A 21,884-nucleotide genomic window follows, 5' to 3' on the forward strand; every position below is an offset into this window, starting at 1 on the left:
TCTCTCCTATCCTGTGTCTTTTGTTTAATTTCCTGCGGTCCTATTTTTCGATTTTCCCCTGCTATACCAATTTCTTCTGTCCAGCTCCTCCCAGGTCTTTCTTTTTGTAAGTTCGTGTTTCCTATATCTTCCTTATTAATCGTTGTTCTCCCATTATCATAACATGGCCAAACCATTTCAATTCTCCTTCTCCTATTTTGTTTTGAGTTGATTTTGATTTCAATTGATTTGATTTGGTTATAAACTCTGTCTTGATTGCATCGAGTTCTATCGCTTATCTCTTATTCCATTCATCCATCTTGTGTTAGTGATGTGCCAAGGTATTCAAAGCTTTTGACCTGCACTACACTTGATTCTTCTAATTTCATCTTAGTTGTATTCTGCATTCGGTTTATTATCATCGACTTAGTTTTGTGTCCATTTATTTTCATATCCGTTTCATTCATTTTATATTTTTAAATATGAGTTCAAGGTTTTCTTATCTTCTGTCATTATTACCATGTCATCTGCGTATGGTATCTTTGATATTTTAATGTCTTCCATTTTTCAATGTGTGACTGTTTAATTTACTTCGCCGCCTCTACTTCCTTTATTAGTTTTTCTTCTATACTTCTGTTTTCTATGATTTCCCATATGCCATTCCTATTGACTCTGTCAAATGCTTTTTCAAGCTCTATGCAGCATAGGTGTATCTCTCTATCTTTTCTTCTAATTATTTTGACTTTTTTTAATAATTTTATCTCAAAATTCCTTATGACGTTCTTCAAAAATATTGAAATCTTGATGAAAACACTACCTCTATTCATCACTCATACTTTTAATAGCTATAACATTTCCATTTCACTTTTTTAATGCCCAAAAAATCGTTGACAACCTCTTTGAATAACTTTCAAGCATTTTTTTCGTTCACTTTTACCCTGCATAGGAGCAAGGCGTAGCCAGTATTTAGTTTTGGGGGAGATTTGGTTTGAAGTAAATAAAACAACAAAAATATACTTATATGAAATTTATTATCTATATATTCATCGAAAAAATTACGACATTGGCCCAACAGCCGTCCAGAAATTTCCCCAGAGCTCCGCTCATTTCGATAGAGGTGCGTGGCGAATAATCGAGAAACAACGCTAAGTTTCCATACAATACAAAATAGTTCAGCTACTCGACTAGAGATGGCATTACTGTGCACAACGTCCACGTCGGTACCGTCAACTAGTTTGGCTGCAACTGCGTCTGCCTCTCGTCGAAAGATGGCGCTAGGCGCTACTTTATATATATATTCAGATGTAATAATTTAACTTTCTTCACTCCTCGTATTTTTTCGGTATATTAGGTAATATTTTCTTATTTCGTGGTGGGTTTGAACCCCCAAAACCCCTCCCCTTGGCTACGCCCGTGATCAGGACCAACAAATATCTCTTTCTCAATGACTTTTCAGCCGAAGATCTTTTATAATTTGTGTGTATCTGCTGTCCTTACCTCTTGAGTCATAGCTCTCTTTACCATTTTTTTCTCCATTTATTTTCTCCAACTAATTCATTTTTTCCAACTACCAAATTTAGTATCTGTCAAATTTAATGAGTTTAATCTTTTAAATATCATCATTTTTAATAAATCAAGAAAAATATTGATTTTTGTGACTTTTAGTAATTATTAAGAACTATTATTAATGTTTTTAGTCGACTGTCAAATGCCTTTCTCAAGTCAATGTTGTACTTGTACTCCAATATTTTTCTTAACAATATTTTTATCAATACGTATTAGAAAATAATCTGTTCTATATGAATGTTACAAATATTTTTGTCCAATTTTGATTTTTGACAGAAGTAGCAGAATGTATTGATAACGAAAACCAGATACTGTGAGCAGATCCTTGACCCTAGATGGTCAAGGCAGTTATAACAAAAAAAGTATTCATGTATTTGATACGATAAAATTCAATCAGTTCTTTATATTACACAAAAATGTGGAAACTTACTCGTATAATAATAACGTTTACGTAAACGTCTTCTGGATTCGTTACGAGAGATAATAGAAGCAGTCGTTGATTTGTATTTATAAATATGTGCGGTAGACAAGGTCGTTTGTGACCATATACACTGCTCAAAATAATAGGATTCGGATAGTTTACATACAACTTTTATTATATATATATTTTTTTAATTCTTTGATCATATTTATAGAGTTAAAAATTATTGAAAATTCAAAAATTTTGTAGACATGTCGCCATATTGCGTGACGTCATAGGTATAAAATAAATACGACAGTTTTTTTCTCGGTTATTCTAAAATAAGGGTTGTTATTAAACTTTGATTAATCTGAAAAATGGTATATAAATCGTGTTTTGTGTCAGGATGTAAAAATACCACGGCTAAAACACCCGAAAAAGTTTTTTATGATGCCAATAAATTCGAATATACAACAAAAATGATTTGAAAGTGCTTTGACGTTTTGACGATCCTGCGAGATGTAATTATTTTTGTTGCCAGGATCATTTAAATGTAAGATTCAAATTCAACTTATTTTAATATTTTATAGTAATTAAGTTACTATGCTAATTTTTTACGTGATTATGTAATAAGGTAAAAACCTAACCTATAAAAGTTTTATTCACCTTATTCTTATATATAGAAAAATGTTTTATTTATACGTAACTAATAAATAAAAACTGTATTATAACAGCACACGCTACAATGTCGGCAACGATAACCTCGTGATCATCAAGAAGACAACTGCTCAATGTTTTTATAAAAACCATAACGTCACAACTGAAAACCATTGGGAATCGTTTTCTTATGTAGTTGAAAATTTGAAATTTTTGCGATTTTCAATCAAATATTTAGATATTATTTTTTCACTTTCAATTGAATATTTTATTTACCGACATTATCTCATATCAAGAACTTTAAAATAAATAAAAAATAAAATCATAATTAAATCCTACTTCATATTCTAGAGAAAAATACTTTATTGTCAAAAAATTGTTAAAATTTGAAGAAAAAAACTTGTAAAAACTAAAAATAACTAAATAAGATAAAAATAAAATAAAATTTCAATATACAGAAGTAACAAAATTATAAGTAATAGTAATATTAATTATAATTAAAAATTAAACCAGTATGCAGTATGTCAGGAAATAAATATTATTAGAATAGAAATCGTTTACAGAGTAAAAGGCACTTTCCATTAAATGTGCCCTCAAATTATTACGGAATACGGAAAAAGATGATATGGATTTAATTTCAATTGGCAAGTGATTGTGCATTTTTTGCATTGTAAAGTATTTAACCCTTAACTAATTCTGAACGTGGAGTAGGTAGGGAAAGGTCGTGCCTCGCGTTCCTAAGTTAGCCGTGCAACGACCTTTGTGAAATAGGAGAAGGGTGCTTACGAATTAGGTAAACGGATTCAAAGATGAATAAGAAAATAAGGAAGATTCAGTCCCCGCAGTGAGCCCTGCTGTTAAGTCCAAGTAAATATCTAACAGCTCTCTTTTGTAGTTTGAAAATTCGCTCAAATTGAGTCGCACCCCAGAAAGGAAGTACATATCGGAGATGCGACTCAATAAGGGCATAATAGAATGTTAAGGAGGTGGATAAGTTCAGTTCTTTGGAAACTGATCTCGGCGCAGAACAGAATCGCTTTCATCTTTCCAATCTCTGCTAATTTCCATTATTTTTCAATAGTTTCAAATTAAACATGGTCACAACAGACCCGTGGGATGGGCCTATTGGAGAAACCACGTTAACAAAAACGCGTACACTACTTCATAGGTGGCGTGGTAACTTATGCATATTATGACGATTGCAACTTTTTGAATCATTATATCTCATAAACAGTGACTCGTAGGAAAAAAAGTATTTCGACGTTTTCTGTAGATAATTGATAATTTACAATTTTTGTTTGAAATATTTTTATGATAAAACTCGCCGCTTTGCTGAATGTCGCTAAAAACTCATTGTTTGATCTTTGACCTTGAATAAATGAATAGTGGGGAACTTTCAAATTTTATTTTTAATTATATTTTAAACAATTTTACTGATTTTTACCTTGGTGTGAATTTATGCAACTTCAAATATCTAAATTGACCGGACTTTTTTGTTTATACATAGAATAGTATTCATTGTAAGTATAATTTCTATTTATATCATTTCATAGTTTCTTTCCCGATTTTAAAATATATTGATGTTTGTTCTATGTGAAATGCTTTTCTGTCATGAAAACTATAAATCAAGCGATCTGGTACTACCCAAGTAAAGACCATATTCTATAAAGGTAGAAGAAAGATTCATCATCATCGCTAGCATTACAGTCTTACAAGGGGAAGCTCGATTTTCTCTAACCTCAAAAGCCATCCTTTCAAGTCACTCACAAGCATCATCCAGTTTGCTACACCAATCTTTGCATCTTCAGAAACCCCGTCTCCCCATCATTGGTCTCCCTCGTTAGTATGGTCTTAAAGTTCTTTTTTGGGGGCACGCAGTTGTCGATGCGTGCTATATGTCCTACCCATCTAAGCCTGTCAATCTTGATTGTTGTTATTATGTCTTTAATCCGTGAAAAGAAAGATTATTTTTCTCTATGTCTCTGTATCAATAAGTAATTATAGATTTCTATTTTTTCATTCTTTTCCAAAATAATTGAAACTAATTTCCTCCCTATTGCATATTAAATAGAGGAAATGACTATATTTGTAAATTCTATTGTGTGAAGCACAATAAATGAATCAATCTAGCCTCATTTTTTTTCGAATAATGGACACAGATCAATCATTAATATAAATTGAAGCTGAAGATTGTCATCATTATGTCCTAATGATAATTAGATAAAATTCACTCCATTCGGTATATATATTTGGTTATTGTTATAGCAGACAACAGCTTTGTGCAGTCTATTAGAAATGTTTTGCTGTAAAATTATAGTACCAATAACAGCAATTGTTTTATTTTATAGTATTTCAGTAAGTAACTTTTTGTTTAAAAACTGAATAATTCAACTTCAAAAATATACACAAAAATAGATATACAATCAAAAACAAACTAATTGTATACCAACAACATATTTTCATAATTTTTGAAACATATGATGTAACCTCAATTTTGAAGAGGAATTTTTGTGTTAGCTAATAACTCTTTTCATATTTTGTACTATCAACAGACTAAATGTACAGTATTTACTGAGACTCTTGTTTCTATAAAACTTTATCAAATAAAAATCTGCTTAAATTTCAATAATTATCGATTCCCTCGGTCACGCCACTGACATCTTTTACGAACAGAGTTGCCACTTCTTCATTTGGTGAGTTCAAACTAAATTTAAAATATCTGCAAATATAATTCGAAGTTTCAACTGCCAATATACCTAATTTTATTTAACGACATATATCTTCTGACAATTTCTCTGAAACGATTAAAATTACAGGATTCTACTTCAATGAAACGCTTCATATCAACAAACGATTTTATTCGGCGTTGTTTCTGGATAATTCTTTACAGAAGACCGCCATTTTCAACAGTACCACCTAATAATACAAGTAGGTACAATTTCCCCACTTTTAATTGTTTCAATTTGCCTTATTTAATATGTAAATCATTTTTCTCAATAGAAGTAATTACAACTATAGCCCCACCTACAGTAATTGCAAATTCCGTTGCGTCAGCGACAAATACCTCAACCACCCCTACAACAAAGGCACCAATGACCACCGTTACAACTATGGTAACCACAGCTCTCACTGACGCAGTTACTACTGTATCCAGTCCAGTAGAAACATCAGAAGTAACTACAATTGCAGCTGATGAAACTACTATGGAAGACGTAACTACTACAGAAGCAACAGTAAAATCAGAATAATAATAAAGGATACTCAAAAACTGAACTGGTTTTTATCTGAATTGAATCGTGTTCCTGTTTATAATTAAATAAAGTTTTTTTTGGTGGTTTTTTGAAAGAAAAGATGTGGAGAGAGCAATAAATTATTTGTTAGACTTTTATTTGTTACGAAAACACTTTAAGCAATGTTACTTGAATCGGATATCACATTTCCTACATTTTCTTTTTAAGCTCAAAGATAACAAAATATGTATTATGGAAAAGCACAATACTAAACAAAATAATTTCATTAGCTTATTCCAATAAAAGTTTATAAATTATTTCAGCTATATATTTCTCTGGTATGCTACTACCAATACAGTTGTGTTTATAAGAATGCCTAACGCTTAGTTAACATTAAAATTCTATGAATATTTCATTTATATTCGGTAGTAATTGGGGTTTGGAAGATAGAATAGCGACTTGTTTATGAAATATTAATAATCATGAATTTTTAATTAATGTTGTAAAAAATATTTAATACTTTTATTCAAGTCAAGTTTATGCAACCAGCATTACTGGTTTGTATTGAAAGATATGTAACATTCAATACTCAAGTGAACGTATCATTTCCATCAGCATTTTGCTAGACAAATGTCAATTAGTCGTTACACTTCAGTTTGTTGTCAAATTGTAAAATGGCAGTCGCTACGGGAGTCGGTTTGTGATGCATCTGTAAAAAAATTTAACGAGAAACACTTGTTTCGATTGTGTTAAGTGATTAAAAGTGTGAAATGATAAGTTTTGGACTATTCGCATCAGGTAACAATCACTATACGTTTAAATACGGTGGGTGATACGTTTTAATTTTTTTTTAATTGATTCTCGTAATTTTAGATTTGTTTATTTTCACCAGTTTAATTTATTGTTATGTTTACTTAAAATGTTAATAAATGTAATGTATACTTAAATATTTACAAAAGATTTACGTAAATCGATTTATTCAATTTTATATAAGAAATTGCAACACTATTAATTATTTCAAGTTTTATTTGGTCATACATTAATGTTCTCAATTGATGTAAGGTTATCATTTAAGTAACAAGATATTCGATCTGTTTCTATGAATTTTATATTTCATTTTTCATATTATATATATATATATATATATATATATATATATATATATATATATATATATATATATATATAAAGTTCATTAAAATTCATATTATGTTTCATATTCTTTTACAATGATAATGCTGTTTCTCATTTTCTATTTTAAACATTTAGTTTTTTTATTTGGTTTTGGGTAAAAATATAAGAACTTATGTTGGATGATGTCCAATTCTCAATCACTTTGGATATTCTAAAAATATCAGAAATAAATCAAAAAATCAATTTTTAAAGATTTTATACAGGATATATTCTTTCTTATTTTTATTCAAAAAAATAACGAATTATTTGACTTTAAGTTATATTTTTGTTAAATTAAATAAATTGCAATATTTTTTTATAATATACAATGGTAGAATGACCCAACCATATTTTTCTGACATATGGGTATTGTTTAAAAGGTTTATTTTATTTTGAAAAACAGTTATCAGGGCTTAAATGGGTTAACAAGTGTCTGGTTGAACATTTTCTGCAAAGTGGATAAGGAAAATTTCAAAAGTTTTCTACACTTATAGTTAACCATTTAGAAATATCAACCTCTAGTACTAATAGCATACTTTAAGTATTAATAAGGCAAGGAAAGTATATTGGGTAATTGTAAAGGTGAAAGTGTTAGTTATATCAACAGACCAGTTTTGGATTTAGGCACAGCCATAAAAAATACGATGATCTCATGTTTTCAGTTATAATTAAGTTTTTACAAAACATTCAGTTGACGAGTGGCTTGCTTCAAAAAAAAAAGAAAACAATATTGCTCAAAATCCTAGTTAATCCTGTGTTCAACAAAAAAAGTTTATCTTATTATAAATTATTGAAAACTAAATAGGTGTTGTTAAACAAGTATTGAATGGATTATATCTAGTAAATACTTCCGGTTTTGTTTGATATAAATTGATAAGGTACTTTAATCAACAATAACATTGAATTATTCGATTGTAGAACAAACAAGGAAGATAATTAACCCCGATATGGTTAAAATATTACTAATTAAAGTGGTTTGACAAATAAGTTAGTTATTCAATTATTGAGTTGTAATAATTTATTTTAAAAAATTGGTTATTATTATTCATTTTGCTCTATAATTTAGAACCTTCGACCAAATGAATGTCTCTTAGTATGAAAGGTTAAACTTTCACGATTTGTCTGTGATGTATGTACTGTACTTGCCACCGTTATTTTATATATAAGTTTGGTTAGGTTAACTAAGTACTTTCGCTTTTTACTGTTAGAGAGCGTTGCTTTATTTTTTGAATAACTTATATTAGTGCTGTACTTTGCCATTTGTCACGTGATACTAGTTACATTGACGGAGCTTTAGAAACAACTGGTGCGTGATTTTTATTAGTTGTGGGTTAATTTTAAATGGAGTGTAGAAACGAACATTTTTGGCATATTTTACTTTTTTATTTCCGTGAAGGAAAAAATCTGCGGCGGGTCATAAAGATGTTGAAAGTTTATGACGTTGAGAATGCACGTGTCAGAATTGATATAAAAAATTCCCTTCTGGAGATTTTTCTCTCAAAGATGAGCAACGTTTTGGTCGGCCTACTCAACTTGACCAAATCAAAGTCGTAATTGAAAAGGATCGTCATAAAACTATTAAAGAGGATATAACAATTGGAAAACTCTTGACATGTCTTGGACTAGCTAAGAAGCTTGATATTTGGGTACCTCACGAATTGAAACAAATTGATTTAACACAAAGAATCAACATTTGCGATACGCACTCTTTCTTGAAAAGAATCATCACTGATGATGAAAAATGGGACCTGCACAGTAACATATCTCGAAAACGATCATGGATCAAACACAATGAACCAGTATAAAGCACATCGAAAGCGGAAAAACAACAAAAAAGCTCATTCTGTCAGTTTGGTGGAATAACAAAAGTTTCATGTTTTCTGAGCTGCTTCCAATGATGCAAACGATCAATTCTGATGTTTACTGTCAACAATTATTAATAAAACTGGATGAAGCAATCAAAGAAAGACGCCTAGAACTGTCAAATCGGAAAGATTTAGTGTTCCACCATGATACATCTTTGGCAAGTCGTGGGAAACTATTGGAGCTTGGCTGAGAAGTGATCCCCTATGAAATACTGATCTAACACCATCTGATTACCATTTATTTCGAAGTTTGCAGAATTCTTTGAATGGTCAAACTTCCACAAATCACGATGACCTTCAATCGCACCTGGTTCAATTTTTTGCTAATAAGGACCAGAAATTTTATGAGAGCGGAATCATGAAGGTGAAAGAAATATGGCAAAAGGTCATTGAGCAAAATGGAAAACATATAGTTGATTAACAACTATTCTCTGTTAAAACAAAACCGAAATTGTTGTAGCCAACCCCCCAATAATATTCAACCAAATTGAAAGTAAGTGGCACAGGTTAAAATCCAGAGTAAGGTCTAAGATTATTTATTTAATAATAATAGATTAGAATTTGCAATTGCTTATTTAATGTAGTAATCTAATTGAAGTAAGTAATAAATTAATGAAGCATGACCCTGTTATTATTTACTTTATCATGTCCTGGGTACAATGGACCCGATGCTCTGAAAACCTGGTCATAAGTCCAAATTGTTAAGTGTTCAGGAATGCCGCAAAACTTGCTAATTATGCAATGTTGGGTCTGTAACGGGGTACAAGAAAATATATATGAAACATCCGTTTTCTTATTTTTGGTCACTTGAATATACGCACCAGTACACATTAGATTATGTTCCTGCAGGGTCTAAGTATCTTTTTATATATAATCTAGTTATGTGTGATAGGAATCTGGTTACGTAGTTTAGTATCAATATATAAACTATTTTTATTAAAAAACCTTCAAGTCAACGAAAAAAACAATAAAAAATAAACTTCTTCTAGAGAAACAAAATTAATCACGCCTAGCCACGATTATATATAACCAATTTGTGGACTTTTTTAATGTTTTCTGGAGTAACCACCTCAATTGAACAACCAAACATCATCGTCGATACGACCACGTTTTAAATTCAGCAAACCAATAACAAATTATTTTTTCCGATAGAGTCCGGATAACACTTGAAGCCATTACGGAGCTTGTACAATATTTACTTTTCATCAAGAAACAATAATAAATTAACAAACTAGATGGTTTAAAAAATAACAAAATTAGCTTCACTTAAATGGCTGTCACTTTTTTCTGACTAATCTAAATGTCATTAAATCTTACACGTAGTCTTTTGAAAGCTGGTACTTCATGAACGTCATATAGATTTGACAATGGCAGCGCCATCTGTGTATCAGTCACACGACTTATTGAGTCATGTTATAGTTAAGCGACGATTTTCAGTTTACTTTCATAGTTTACTATCGGTTTTAAGTGAAATGAAATATCTTGGAAGGAACTATATAATGTGCACGATCTTTGATCTTTTGAAATATATATATTTTTGTTTCTTAATTGTATTTTTTTCATGAATCAAATACTAAAAAGTTGAATGAAAATTACAAGTAGGTATATAATTCATGACCTGCTACAAAGCAAGTGACTGAACTTTCGCTGTAACTAATTAAATTCGGCATTGAAATGTCGGTTGTACGAACGTACGGATTCAAGGATGTTATACCTTACATTAAATTTGAAGTGTAATTACTGAAATTGAAGTATATATTAAAATAAACATCGAGTCTCGATGAAAAGAAAAAAAATTGCATTTAAATATAGGTTTGAAAGGATTTATTGAAGTTAGCTGTGAGTTATATACATCAAATGCATATTTTTGAAATCTAGAAAGTCTGAGTGACCGTGGTTTTATTTTAGAAATTTTTGGGATACATTTTTCAACATATTATGATCAAATATTGTTGATATAAACCAAAACTCCAATTATATCTCAGTGAATTAATTGTACCAACACTACCAATCAAAAAGATTTCGCCCACCCTATAGTTTGCGCGATGATGATTATTTCAGTGCACAATTTCCGGCATTCTTTGCAACAAATTTCGACAAATAATCGTCTTCTATTTGGTTCCATTCGTTTTTCAGGATATTCCAAAGACGTGAGGTGGAAATAGGACACTGTTTTCTAATTTTCAAACCTCTTACAGCTTAGAGGAATGTTTGAGATCGTTTTCAAACTGGATGATAAATTTTCTGCCAATCAGGCGCTGACCAGAACGTAGTACAGTTTCTTTTAATATTTTTATAGCCTTCTTTCTTCACATCCCTTTAATTTTTACCAGGCTTCCAGTTGCCCTTTCTCCAAAACATCCCCGAACCATCATTGAGCCTCCACGGTGTTTTACAGTTGGGATTACATCCGTTCTTTCTTTAACCTGCGTATAAACTTTCTTGTTATAGAACCAAAAACTTTAAATTTTGACTTATCAGTCTATAAAACTCACTCCCACTTTTCCTATTTTTATGTTTCTTCACTGCCACTCTTCAGAAAAGTCTGCGAGATCGAATACAATTCCTATACGACCTTCACAAAAAGATGTCCACAGTATCTTTCTACTTCTCACAGGCTAACCGGGACTAAACTACAATCATAAACACCGAAGAAATAATTTACAATTGAAGAATAATAAGCCTTTAAGTTTTGACTTGTAGTCACAGATAAAATATTAACACGCTCTCTTATAAACAAATAATGGACACTATTATTTTTGATTTCGATCATGGGTTTAATGAATGGATTATGGGGATGGGCAAAAACTTGGCAATGAATATTACAATCCTAAATACATAAAGCCTTTAATGAAAACCGTCTTGGTTAAGGTGAAATTAAATTGTTTGACACTCCTCCATTACCCAATCAATTTCTATTAAAACGATTTAAAAAATGATAAAACTCGTAATAACATGCATGATGGAGTACCTGGACGCCCATTTGGTTTACCAAAATGCCAAAGGCAATATCTTTTCAATAATACGAGGGCCGTTTTTTTTCAACCTTCGATAGACTATAAATAAAAGACAAGTTCATATAAAACAATAATTTTATTACCAAAAGATTGGTATACTTAAGGTTATTTTTCGACAAAATCACCGAAGAGATTGAGACATTTGTCATATGTGTAGACAATCTTTTCAATACCCTCTTCAAAGAAGGTCATCTGAAACGACAGATTTGCCTCCTTTATCATGCACCATGCCATCTTTAAACTTCAAGCACAACACCATCACTTATGAAGTTTTCCCCATACACACGACTCATTACGGATGGATTTCTGCAGCACTATGGCCTTCAGCCTGTAGAAAACGAATCGCATTTCGCAATTCACACATGGCGGGAACATCAATAATGGCGGACATGCTTACGTGGCTGTAGCACAACGCCGACTGACACCTGAATGTCAACAATGGTGGAGTGTGTAGTGCGAGAGCTTCGCAGTCGCCAACAACGCATAGCGTGTGCACGGAGCGATCTGAGGTTGAAAAAAAAACTTGTTTAAACATTGTGTATATTCAGAAATCAATCATTCAAGCCTTTAAGGGTATTTTAAAAACTTATGGCTACTTGTATAAAATTTTAGCTAATTTTCAACCATTGGTTTCTTACTAAAGGGCTGATTACATTGTAATATATCGTACTTACAGCGTATTCTAAATGATTACAAAGATACGAGGGTTGCTACTTACGATTTGAGATAGTTAAAAAAAACAAATATTTGTATATGGACGTGGCTTAATTATTTTTCAAAATATTCTCCATTAAGATCAATACACTTCTGCATTCTTGTGAACTAACTGTCAAAACATTTGCTTTATTCCGATCGAGGTACCTCCAAAACATGTGATTTGAACCGCTTCAGATGTCGAACAACGGCGGATTACCCATCAATTAGATGTTTTGACTGTTCAAAAACGTTTTTGTTTGAACTGATGTGTGATGGTTCGTATTGTCGTGTTGGGGAATGGATTCGTCTTCTTCGATTGGTTTCCCTGATTTGTTCGAACACTGCTGGTTAACATCTGCCATTCAGAATTTACCGTTTTAAGTTTTTCTAATGGAACAGTGTCCAATTATTCCGAAAAAACAAACGACCATTTGCTTCGAAGTGCTTTGTGCGCGAACAATTTTTGTTGGGTTTGGCTCCTCTCGACAAGGGTTTCGCGGCACAGCGATTGAATTTTGAATACCAGTTTACGCACAGCATCGGTGTTTTCTGGTAAAATAGCTGATTATGGACGACCTTCACGAAATTAATCCTGTAGCGAAGTGCTACTACGAGTGATTTCGGTATTTCACCACCAAAAATCGGGGCGAGTTGTACGGAACACTGACACAAAATTTTTCCTCAAAAATAACCCTATAAAAATCCATATTATCTACAGTTTTGGAATGGGAACATTGTTATATAGAAAAATCGAACGAAGAACAAAGATACCATCATGGAAATATATACCTGCTTCTTCGTAATCGTAATCAAAAAGGGGTTTTTCGATATGAGAATTCCAAAGAAGTTGTTGGTTTTCAAAAAAAAAATTATAACAAGAAGAAAATTCGGAAAAAACTCAAGAAACTCAACAACTATGCTGTTGTTTTAATCTACGTCGAAAGTCATAGAAAAATAGCACTCGTAAAAAATGTCGAACTTTATGGATGTTGCCATATCTCAAAACTTAAGTAGCAACCCTCGTATAGAACAGCCTGTTTCGTCGACATTACTAGAGGAGGGTGCATCATATGTTTCGATTTCTTTATTAAAACTAAAGTTCTATGTGCATCGGCTATCATTGTATAAATTCTATGTGCAGTATTGCGTCAGTTGCAATAATAACGAATTTCTTTATTAAAACAGTAACAGTTGTCAAATGTGGGTCTTAGTATGAATAGCCCACAAAGCAGAAGAATACTTATTTTTAGTTTAAAGAAAGTGTTACGTCTCGTTTAACATCGAACTAAGAGAAAATTGTGTTACAAAAAAAACGCTAACGCTGAAAAGAAATTCACATATAAAAATATAATATAGTATCTCCAACCTATAATTATGTAGATAATGAATAAAAATTAAAATGTACACAAACTGAGAATGGAGTATTTCAATGTATTTTAGTAAGAAGATTCAGTGCCTTTAAATAGAAGAAATAACAAATATTACTAAGTGCAATTCTGAATTTTCGTTCAGCTCGCGAATTACCTGATCGAAAGCAATAACAATAAGTGTAAAAGTCTAAAAAAGATAAATGAATTTGAAAAATCTATGTTGAAAAATATTATTATGTTTAAAATAAATAGAGTAACAATTTGTTATATTTACAGATAGAAAAAGCTCTTTGAAATCTTCAGAAAACTTAGATATCAATCTAAAGTCTCACCATACAATGCTAATTTATTTTAAGGCAATCTTGAAGGGAAACAGATTGATTTTATATAGATTAAGGCAGTTTCTGGAATATCTCATAATGAAGAAATTGATCGCAAAAGGCAAAAGAAGTTGAAGATCTGAAAAATTCATGTATAAACTATCAACAAGTTATAATACAGACTCGTGAGCTGCATGGCAGTTGCAGGATTTCTAGCCCGAATTTTTCTCTTAAGTTCATCCTATAAATTTCGACGTCCCGTAAGGAACCTGCAGTATATAGACGGGAATTATCATGCATTCCAACCAACTAGGTTTTTGCTTCCACCTCCCACCCAAATCATCTAAATGCAACGTTTTCTTTCATACAACACTGCACGATTCTTTCTCCAGGTCTTCTGTAGACTCGTCCCCTTCTCTCGCTACCATGCAAGCATACTCTGTTTTCGTCTGAGAAGATAACGGAGCCTCATTTTTCGTCAGTCCAATTAACATGATCTCTGGCAAACGGGCTGCTCCGTGGGCTGGGGTTAATTTGAGGCCAGTAGGCTCAAGGTTAGCTGCCTCCCCGGAAACGTGTCTTCGAACCAGTCCCTTGGTAAACAACAGTCTGGCTTATGTTTATGGCCTTATCGCAATATGGTGACGACGGCTTAAGTTGCTTTATCACTTGTTGTGTTTATTTTGAGATAGAATTTCCGTTTGTTGTATGCGTTGACATTTGATGATAGTGGTGGGACATGTAGATTACCTTTTATAAGGGTAAGTTACCCCTAATTAGCACTATTTTAAATAAGTATAAAAAGGGTAGTTAGAGCAACAAACATTACAATATTTTATATCATTTTGAAGCTACTATTAGGTTCAAGATTTTACTAATAAAAACACAATTGACGTGACGTGCGATTTCAGGGACGTCGCCTGAGTCGATTTTTTTCTCTCGAGAGTGTAATTAAATCTGGAAAAAAACACATAAAACATTCGTTTGGCTTTTATAAAAATAATCAAATAACGTGTCAAATAAGTTTTGATGTTTAATAAGAAGTCCATACGTCGGCTTAAGAGGCAAACCTCATAGCTCCACAGCCCCAAACCTAACCTAACCAAATTTTACAGTACACAAAAAACTTAACGACGAAAAAGTTAAATGAAGCCTTGACCTGATATTTTTTAATAAAAGGGTGAAATAGTGGCCAGATATCAATTTCAAATAAATAATTAGAGATAAACAGTTCGAGTAAATTAACAAGGAATGAGGTTAACTTAAAAAAATGACGGTTTAGTATTGTAAAGTTTTCTTTCAAATTGTGATTATTTTGAACCTTTACGAGTCTTTCTGTTAGATTTAAATTGAATGAATGTACCTTATGTTGTCTGAAATACATGATAGTTTTCAATCCATTTTCTTTAAAAAATACAGGGTGTCGCACGACGAGTTAAAACTATCTGTATATGGCAAAAAACTTATAGTAAAATTTAGACTATACCTGCATCTCTAAAAATTTACAGAAAACATTGGATATCTGGATAAGGTTTAGGTATAGGAAAATATACATGAATTTTCCTCATTTTTTACCCCTGTATGCATTAGAATAGAAAAAAAAGTGTTTCCTTTTTTAAAAAAATTTGATATTAAGCTTTGAACAGTTTTTATACACACCCTGTATAAAATGAAAAATTTTTCAACATAGATTCAAATACGTCTGACTTTGCTAAAAGCACCCGAATGGAAAACTTTTTGATATCTTTAAGGGTATCCTCGTAAAAAAATAATTTATAAGGGTGTGCAATGTACAAATTTTTTACAAAAAAATTAATAACTCAGAAAGTATGCATTTTTCGAAAAAAGTTTTAAAAAAAATGTACTAAAATTTTACGTAGATTTCAAAAATATATTAATATACAAGGTGTTCCATTTAAAATAAAAAAGTTACAGTGGACTTCCGGTAGAACCAGAAGTCGACCATCTTTGAAAATATTTTAGTTAAAAAGATTGTATCCGAAAACTCAAACGTAGACATTTTCATGATTTTACTATAACCATTTTGCCATGTATACAGAGAGTTTTAACTCGTGGTGGGACACCCTATATAGTCGGTACGACTTCAACGAGATAGGGCGCCTATGTTTATTTATTTGTTTCACACAACTGGTTTTTTTCTAGTAGATATTAAAATATTCCCTAACGAAGTTTATTTTCGTAATAAGTGTATAAAAACCAAAACTTCTGTTTTTGTGTGTATATCATCAAAAACAATGTGTATGTAATATTTAATATTTCTGTTGAAAAAAAAAGAAAAGAGCTTGTGATTTTCTCCTTGAAAGCTAAATTTAAAGCATATTTCAAACAAACAACCATCAGTAAACTTCTTTATAAACGATGAAATCGACATCGAACATCCAACAGCTTGGAGTGCATTTCTTTTCAACAGAACCGGCTTTAATTTCTTACTATGATGATGTAAATATTTTTTATTGCATTAAATACGTGATTTTTTGTCAAAATGGGTAAGAGAGAATCATTTTTAGCGGTTTTTAGTAAGATACGAAGTTATAGCATAGAAAAAATTTGTGATTCTCATACTAAATAAGCTACAGGATCTAGGAGCAGCATGATTTTTTCCCTGTTTTAAGAGTTCGAGCAAATCACAAACTACTCTAACTGAGTGATATAATTGTGAAAGGAGGAGATGCTTTGAGATGGTCAAGTCAAACTGGGCAATACGCTTTACAACGTTATAAGTTACAGCTATGATTACATAAAAAACTTCGGCTTCTTTCGAGATGTGGAAAGACACTTTTCAAACGTTAAAGTAAAGGTTAGAACAAGAATAATCTGCCTTTATCTACCTTTTCGATCATAACACCCCAAAAAAGGAAAGGATTAGAGTACGTCTTTGTTTGTTGCACTTTGTTGTTTACTCATTATGCTTAAATAGTACATTTCTTCTTGTCGAAGCACCGAGGTTTGCGTGAGTGTCGGTGGAGTGCAGTGGTACGAACTTTGACATATTTCTTCGACAAAATCATCCTAAACTCAACGAGGAAAACATTTCTTTAATGCTGCCTCATTTCGATAAACAAGATGAAGTAAATCGGGACCGTGCGAGTGGATGGAAGCTAATATACTTTCAACATACCAGACCAGAAATATTTCAGCTCTTTTCCAAGGGAAACGGCAGAGATGGCAATTGAGAAGTATCCAAGGTACTAAAAACTATCTACGTTGCATAAAATTTTGTTGCACGCTTTTCCTAGACAGAATATTGTCGGAAGATGCTTCAACAAATAGGAATAAAGAATACAAGACTTTCAGGATCAGAAACTCGCGTAAAATGTCTCGTTCATAAAACCCGAACCAAATAAAAAACACCCACAAAATAAGTGATGTAGCCGAGGAACTATCGATCTATATTTTCTTGAATTTGAAATTTTAAGTTTCTTTCCAAATTGAACAACTTTTTTCTTTGAATATTTAGTTCCATTCCAATATACATTCCAAATACTTGTTTCAATTCCTCATTGGTTCTTCAATTTTCATTGAAATTCCAATAAACACAGTTGACTTGGTGTATATTTTTGCTCTGAGTTTTGCTCCAAGATATTGAATTTTTCCCGCTTTCTGACCATCGCGCCGTATCTCATTTTTCGTTTTTGTGTTATCTTCTCTATATCATCTTGTATTAGTTTGAAAATAATAAAAACATCTGTTCAAACTCTTACCACATCGTGAATGAATTTTCGTTTTGTTTTATCATTATACAAAATATCTGATTAATGTCTATCGAGTTCCATATTTCTTTTTCCGTAAGTTACTTTCTTAGAGAGGTGTACGCACCATGAAGATAACATTATACGGATGTTTGGATTCAACAGCTGGATCTATCATTTAACAACATAGCGCCGGTCTCCGTTTAATTATTATCATCCATATAATATATGCATAGAGAGATTGTTTCGAATTCGTTACGAGGACGGGGCAATAATTTGGTATCTGATTATTGTACGAGGATGTATTGATATATTTAGCCCAAGTTCCACGCACAAACAATATATTGCGTTACCATAGCAACGAACAATAAATTATTAGAAGTGTAAATGTAAAGTTTGACTTCAAAAAATGACCAAAAGCGTGCAAGGGTATTTGGTACATTTCTACGATCCAGAATCGATGGAATGGCGACACTCTGGTTCTCTAAGACCTAAGAAGTTTCGTGTCCAAAAATCTGCTGGAAAAGTTCTTGCTTCAATTCTTTGGAATTGCCATGGAGTAATCATGATTAATTTTTTGGATAAGGGTAGAACAATAACTGGAGATCACTATTCGACATTATTGACCACTCTACGGGAAAAAAATTAAAGAAAAAAAACGCGGAAAGCTATCCAAAGGTGTTTTGATTTTGCAGGACAACGCCCCTGCACACAAATCTCATGTTGCGATGGAAAAAAATTCGTGATTTAGGGTTTGAATTACTAGAACACCCCTCTTATTCACCAGATTTGGCTCCGTTCGACTATCATCTCTTTCCTCCACTAACAAAAAAGTTTAAAAAGTAGTGAATTTTCTTCCAACGAGGAGGTAATAAAAGCTGTGGAGGTCTGGTTTGCAGAGCAAGAAGAAACATTTTTTTTTGAAAGGTCTAGAGACGTTGCAGGTTCGCTGTAATAATTGTATACAATTGAGACGAGAATATGTTGAGTAATAAAATATTTTGATATTGAAATTTTGTTTGGTTCTATAGTAGGCTAAGAATTTTTCAATATATCCTCGTATATCAAAGCTCGTAAAGTGACGTTTGACAAGACCATTTGAAGATTCAATCTACACCAGTACCTCTAGTGATACATTCAAACCGTCTTTATATGATTTATTTCTTTTATGTTCAGTCTTAGTCATGCAATATCAATAAAGTAATAACACGAGGTTATTGCGAATCTTGATAACGTACAGGGAATTGCAAGAAAGCGACAGTTTTTAATTATATTAGAGAGAGCTTCCGCGATAATAACAAGTCCATCTTGGTAGCAAAAAGCATTTAATTTATAAATTCATGAATTGAACATACCAAATTATTTAATTGAAATTTTGCATTCCTATTTAACCAACAGAAAATTTTACGTTAAAAATAATGAAAGTATGGCGGGACCATACCTCATAAATGCTGGAGTTCCGCAAAGATCAGTTTTATCACTTTTGTTGTATACCTTTTTACATTTTTTACCCACTTCCCAACAACAGCCATATACGCTGACGACACTTGTTTTGTAGCATCGGCGAAACATCAAAACATGACAAAAATTTTAATAAACTTTTACAATTATTGTCTGCCAAAAGAAAAACTCCAAAGCCGCAAATGGCGCAGAAAATATCCAACGACAGTAGGTGTAGGCTTCTGTATGGTTAAAACATAGTTTGGTTGAAAATTTTTTCCAAATTTAATTAATACTAAAATCATCGTAAATTAAAACTTCCTCATATTAATACGAATTATAATCAACGTCAGCCAAGTTGCCTTCTCGAAAACTAAAACCCCGATCGATATTTGAAACCCTGTTTTTCAGCTGCTTTCCAGAGATATTTTAACCGAAAGATTCTGGGAGTTACAACTATATACCAGGGACAAAGTAATTGTATCTACATCAAACTTGTGGATAGTGCCTCGTTGCAACAAAAATTGCATCCAGACGTATACATATCATCTACGGATCGCCAGAACATCGGAAAAACATATATATTTGTAAATCTATTAGATGAAATGTAACTAGGGAATTGATACAATTTTTTGTTGATGGGTTTTTGGGACAATCTGTATATGTATCAACTTAATAGATATTTCTGGTTTCTTATCATGGGCAAAAAATATCACAATTTCTTACAAATTTTTTTGGAAGCAAAAATGCTCGAGTAAATCATTTCTGTATTAAAGAATGCATTGAGATCGAGAACTTTCTAAGCAAATTGTGTTATTGTATAGTGAAAATTTAAATTTATTTTGTTAATAATGGATGTGCCTCAATGTTTAACAAGACATGTGACGAATGAAGAAGCCGCTAGAATCGTCGCGCTCATACAAGATGGTCGCAGTCAAAATTACGTCGCCGGGTTAATTGGAGTTCCACAAAGCACCATATCCAGAGTTGTTATTCGCTACCAAGAAACAGGGCAGCTGACCAGAAGACCCGGACAAGGTCGCGGAAGGTGTAACTTCGGTAGTGGATGATCGTTATTGAGGTTAACGGCGTTAGGAATTAGGCATACCACCGCTCGAAGGCTGCAAACATATCTGTTGGCTGCTCGTAATGTTCGAATAAGCCTACAAACAGTTCGAAATAGGCTGAGAGAAGCAGGTATACAATATTTTATTCACGGATGAATCAAGATTTTGTCTGTATTCATCAGATAGGCGTGTACCAGTATATAGGCGACGACGTGGTGAACGGCACGATCAGGTTAATTTTTGTCAAACTGAAAGCTTGGGTGGTGACAGTTTAATGGTTTGAGGAGGAACTTCTTTCGATGGTCGCACAGAGTTAGTACCAGTGAATGATGGAAGACTAAATGCTGACAGGTACATAACCAATATCCTAGAACCCCATGTATGCCTCATATCGGTGACAACTCTGTGCTAATACACGATAATGTTCATCAACACGCTGCTAGTGTGGTTCGGCAGTACTTAAAAGAGGTCGAGATACCCACCCTGAATTGGCCACCATGTAGCCCGGACCTTAACCCAATAGAGCATGTCTGCGACCATCTAGGATGGCAAATTCAGCAACATCCGGCACCAATAAGAACACTAGATGATCTTCAAAATGTTCCTTTAAACTTCTGGAAAAACATGCCGCAAGGATACGTCCAGAACCTGTTTAGAAGCCTTCCAAGACGAATGGAAACTGTAATTAGAACGAGAGGCGGCAACACACGCTATTACAAATTCATTGGCTAGTTTTAGTTTAAGCACCGTTCATTTTTGTACAATTCTTTTGCTATTTTCTATGTTTTGGTAATTCAAACTTTTTGGCGTTTCTATTGGTGTTTTAATTCATAATAATAATAAAATTCGAAAAACAGGCAACACATTTAAAATATTTACAAAATAATGAGTGAAGCGATAATTTTTGTGGGGTGTATAGTTAAATATTCTTTTTATTTTTTGGGATTCAAAATCGAAAAAGATGTACAAAAAAACGCGTTTCAAAATATTTTATCTACTTAATCCTGAAATTTAGCCTTTTAGAATGTCATCGTATGACATTCTATCAACATTTTTTCGCAAAAGTTCAGTTTATTTGATAAAAAAATATTCGTGGTAGAAATCCGTGGATAACTTCACTAGGGTAATATACGTTACGAGGGCAACTTGAAAATTACTGAAACGAAATATTTTTAAAATTTTCAGAAGCGACATAAATCAAATATTTCAAGATCGAGTCTTTTCAATCGACTAAACGTTCTTTCTCGTTTTTTTTTTATAATACTAGTGGTTTAAAAAAATAAAATTACCTTGTTTATTCGCGTTTCAGTCATTTCAAATCCTTTTCTCAATAATTATATCACTCTAATTACGTCATTTAAATGCGAATTGCTTGTCGGATCGAATGGTTAGAA

At 32.3% G+C, this 21,884-nt stretch overlaps 2 protein-coding genes across 4 annotated transcripts in view; both read left to right on the forward strand.

The window, feature by feature from the left end:
* The first annotated feature begins 5,430 nt into the window (after positions 1–5,430).
* LOC130443333 (mucin-2-like) lies at positions 5,431–5,852 on the forward strand. Its single transcript, XM_056777901.1, has 2 exons — positions 5,431–5,530; positions 5,603–5,852. The coding sequence occupies exons 1-2, from the start codon at positions 5,431–5,433 to the stop codon at positions 5,848–5,850; spliced, it is 348 nt and encodes a 115-aa protein (XP_056633879.1). The 3' UTR covers positions 5,851–5,852.
* Positions 5,853–6,471: 619 nt separating this feature from the next.
* The window catches only part of LOC130442839 (GTPase-activating protein CdGAPr), a 97,284-nt gene continuing 81,871 nt past the window's right edge, over positions 6,472–21,884 (forward strand). Inside the window, exon 1 of one of the 3 annotated variants that reach the window (XM_056777203.1) lies at positions 6,472–6,630. The gene's annotated coding sequence lies outside the window, so the exon portion shown is untranslated. Of the gene's footprint in view, positions 6,658–21,884 lie in introns of all 3 variants that reach the window. The other 2 variants (XM_056777204.1, XM_056777202.1) reach the window with 2 other exon arrangements.

The sequence above is a fragment of the Diorhabda sublineata genome, chromosome 4 (assembly GCF_026230105.1).
Source record: "Diorhabda sublineata isolate icDioSubl1.1 chromosome 4, icDioSubl1.1, whole genome shotgun sequence".
Taxonomy (NCBI): domain Eukaryota; kingdom Metazoa; phylum Arthropoda; class Insecta; order Coleoptera; family Chrysomelidae; genus Diorhabda; species Diorhabda sublineata.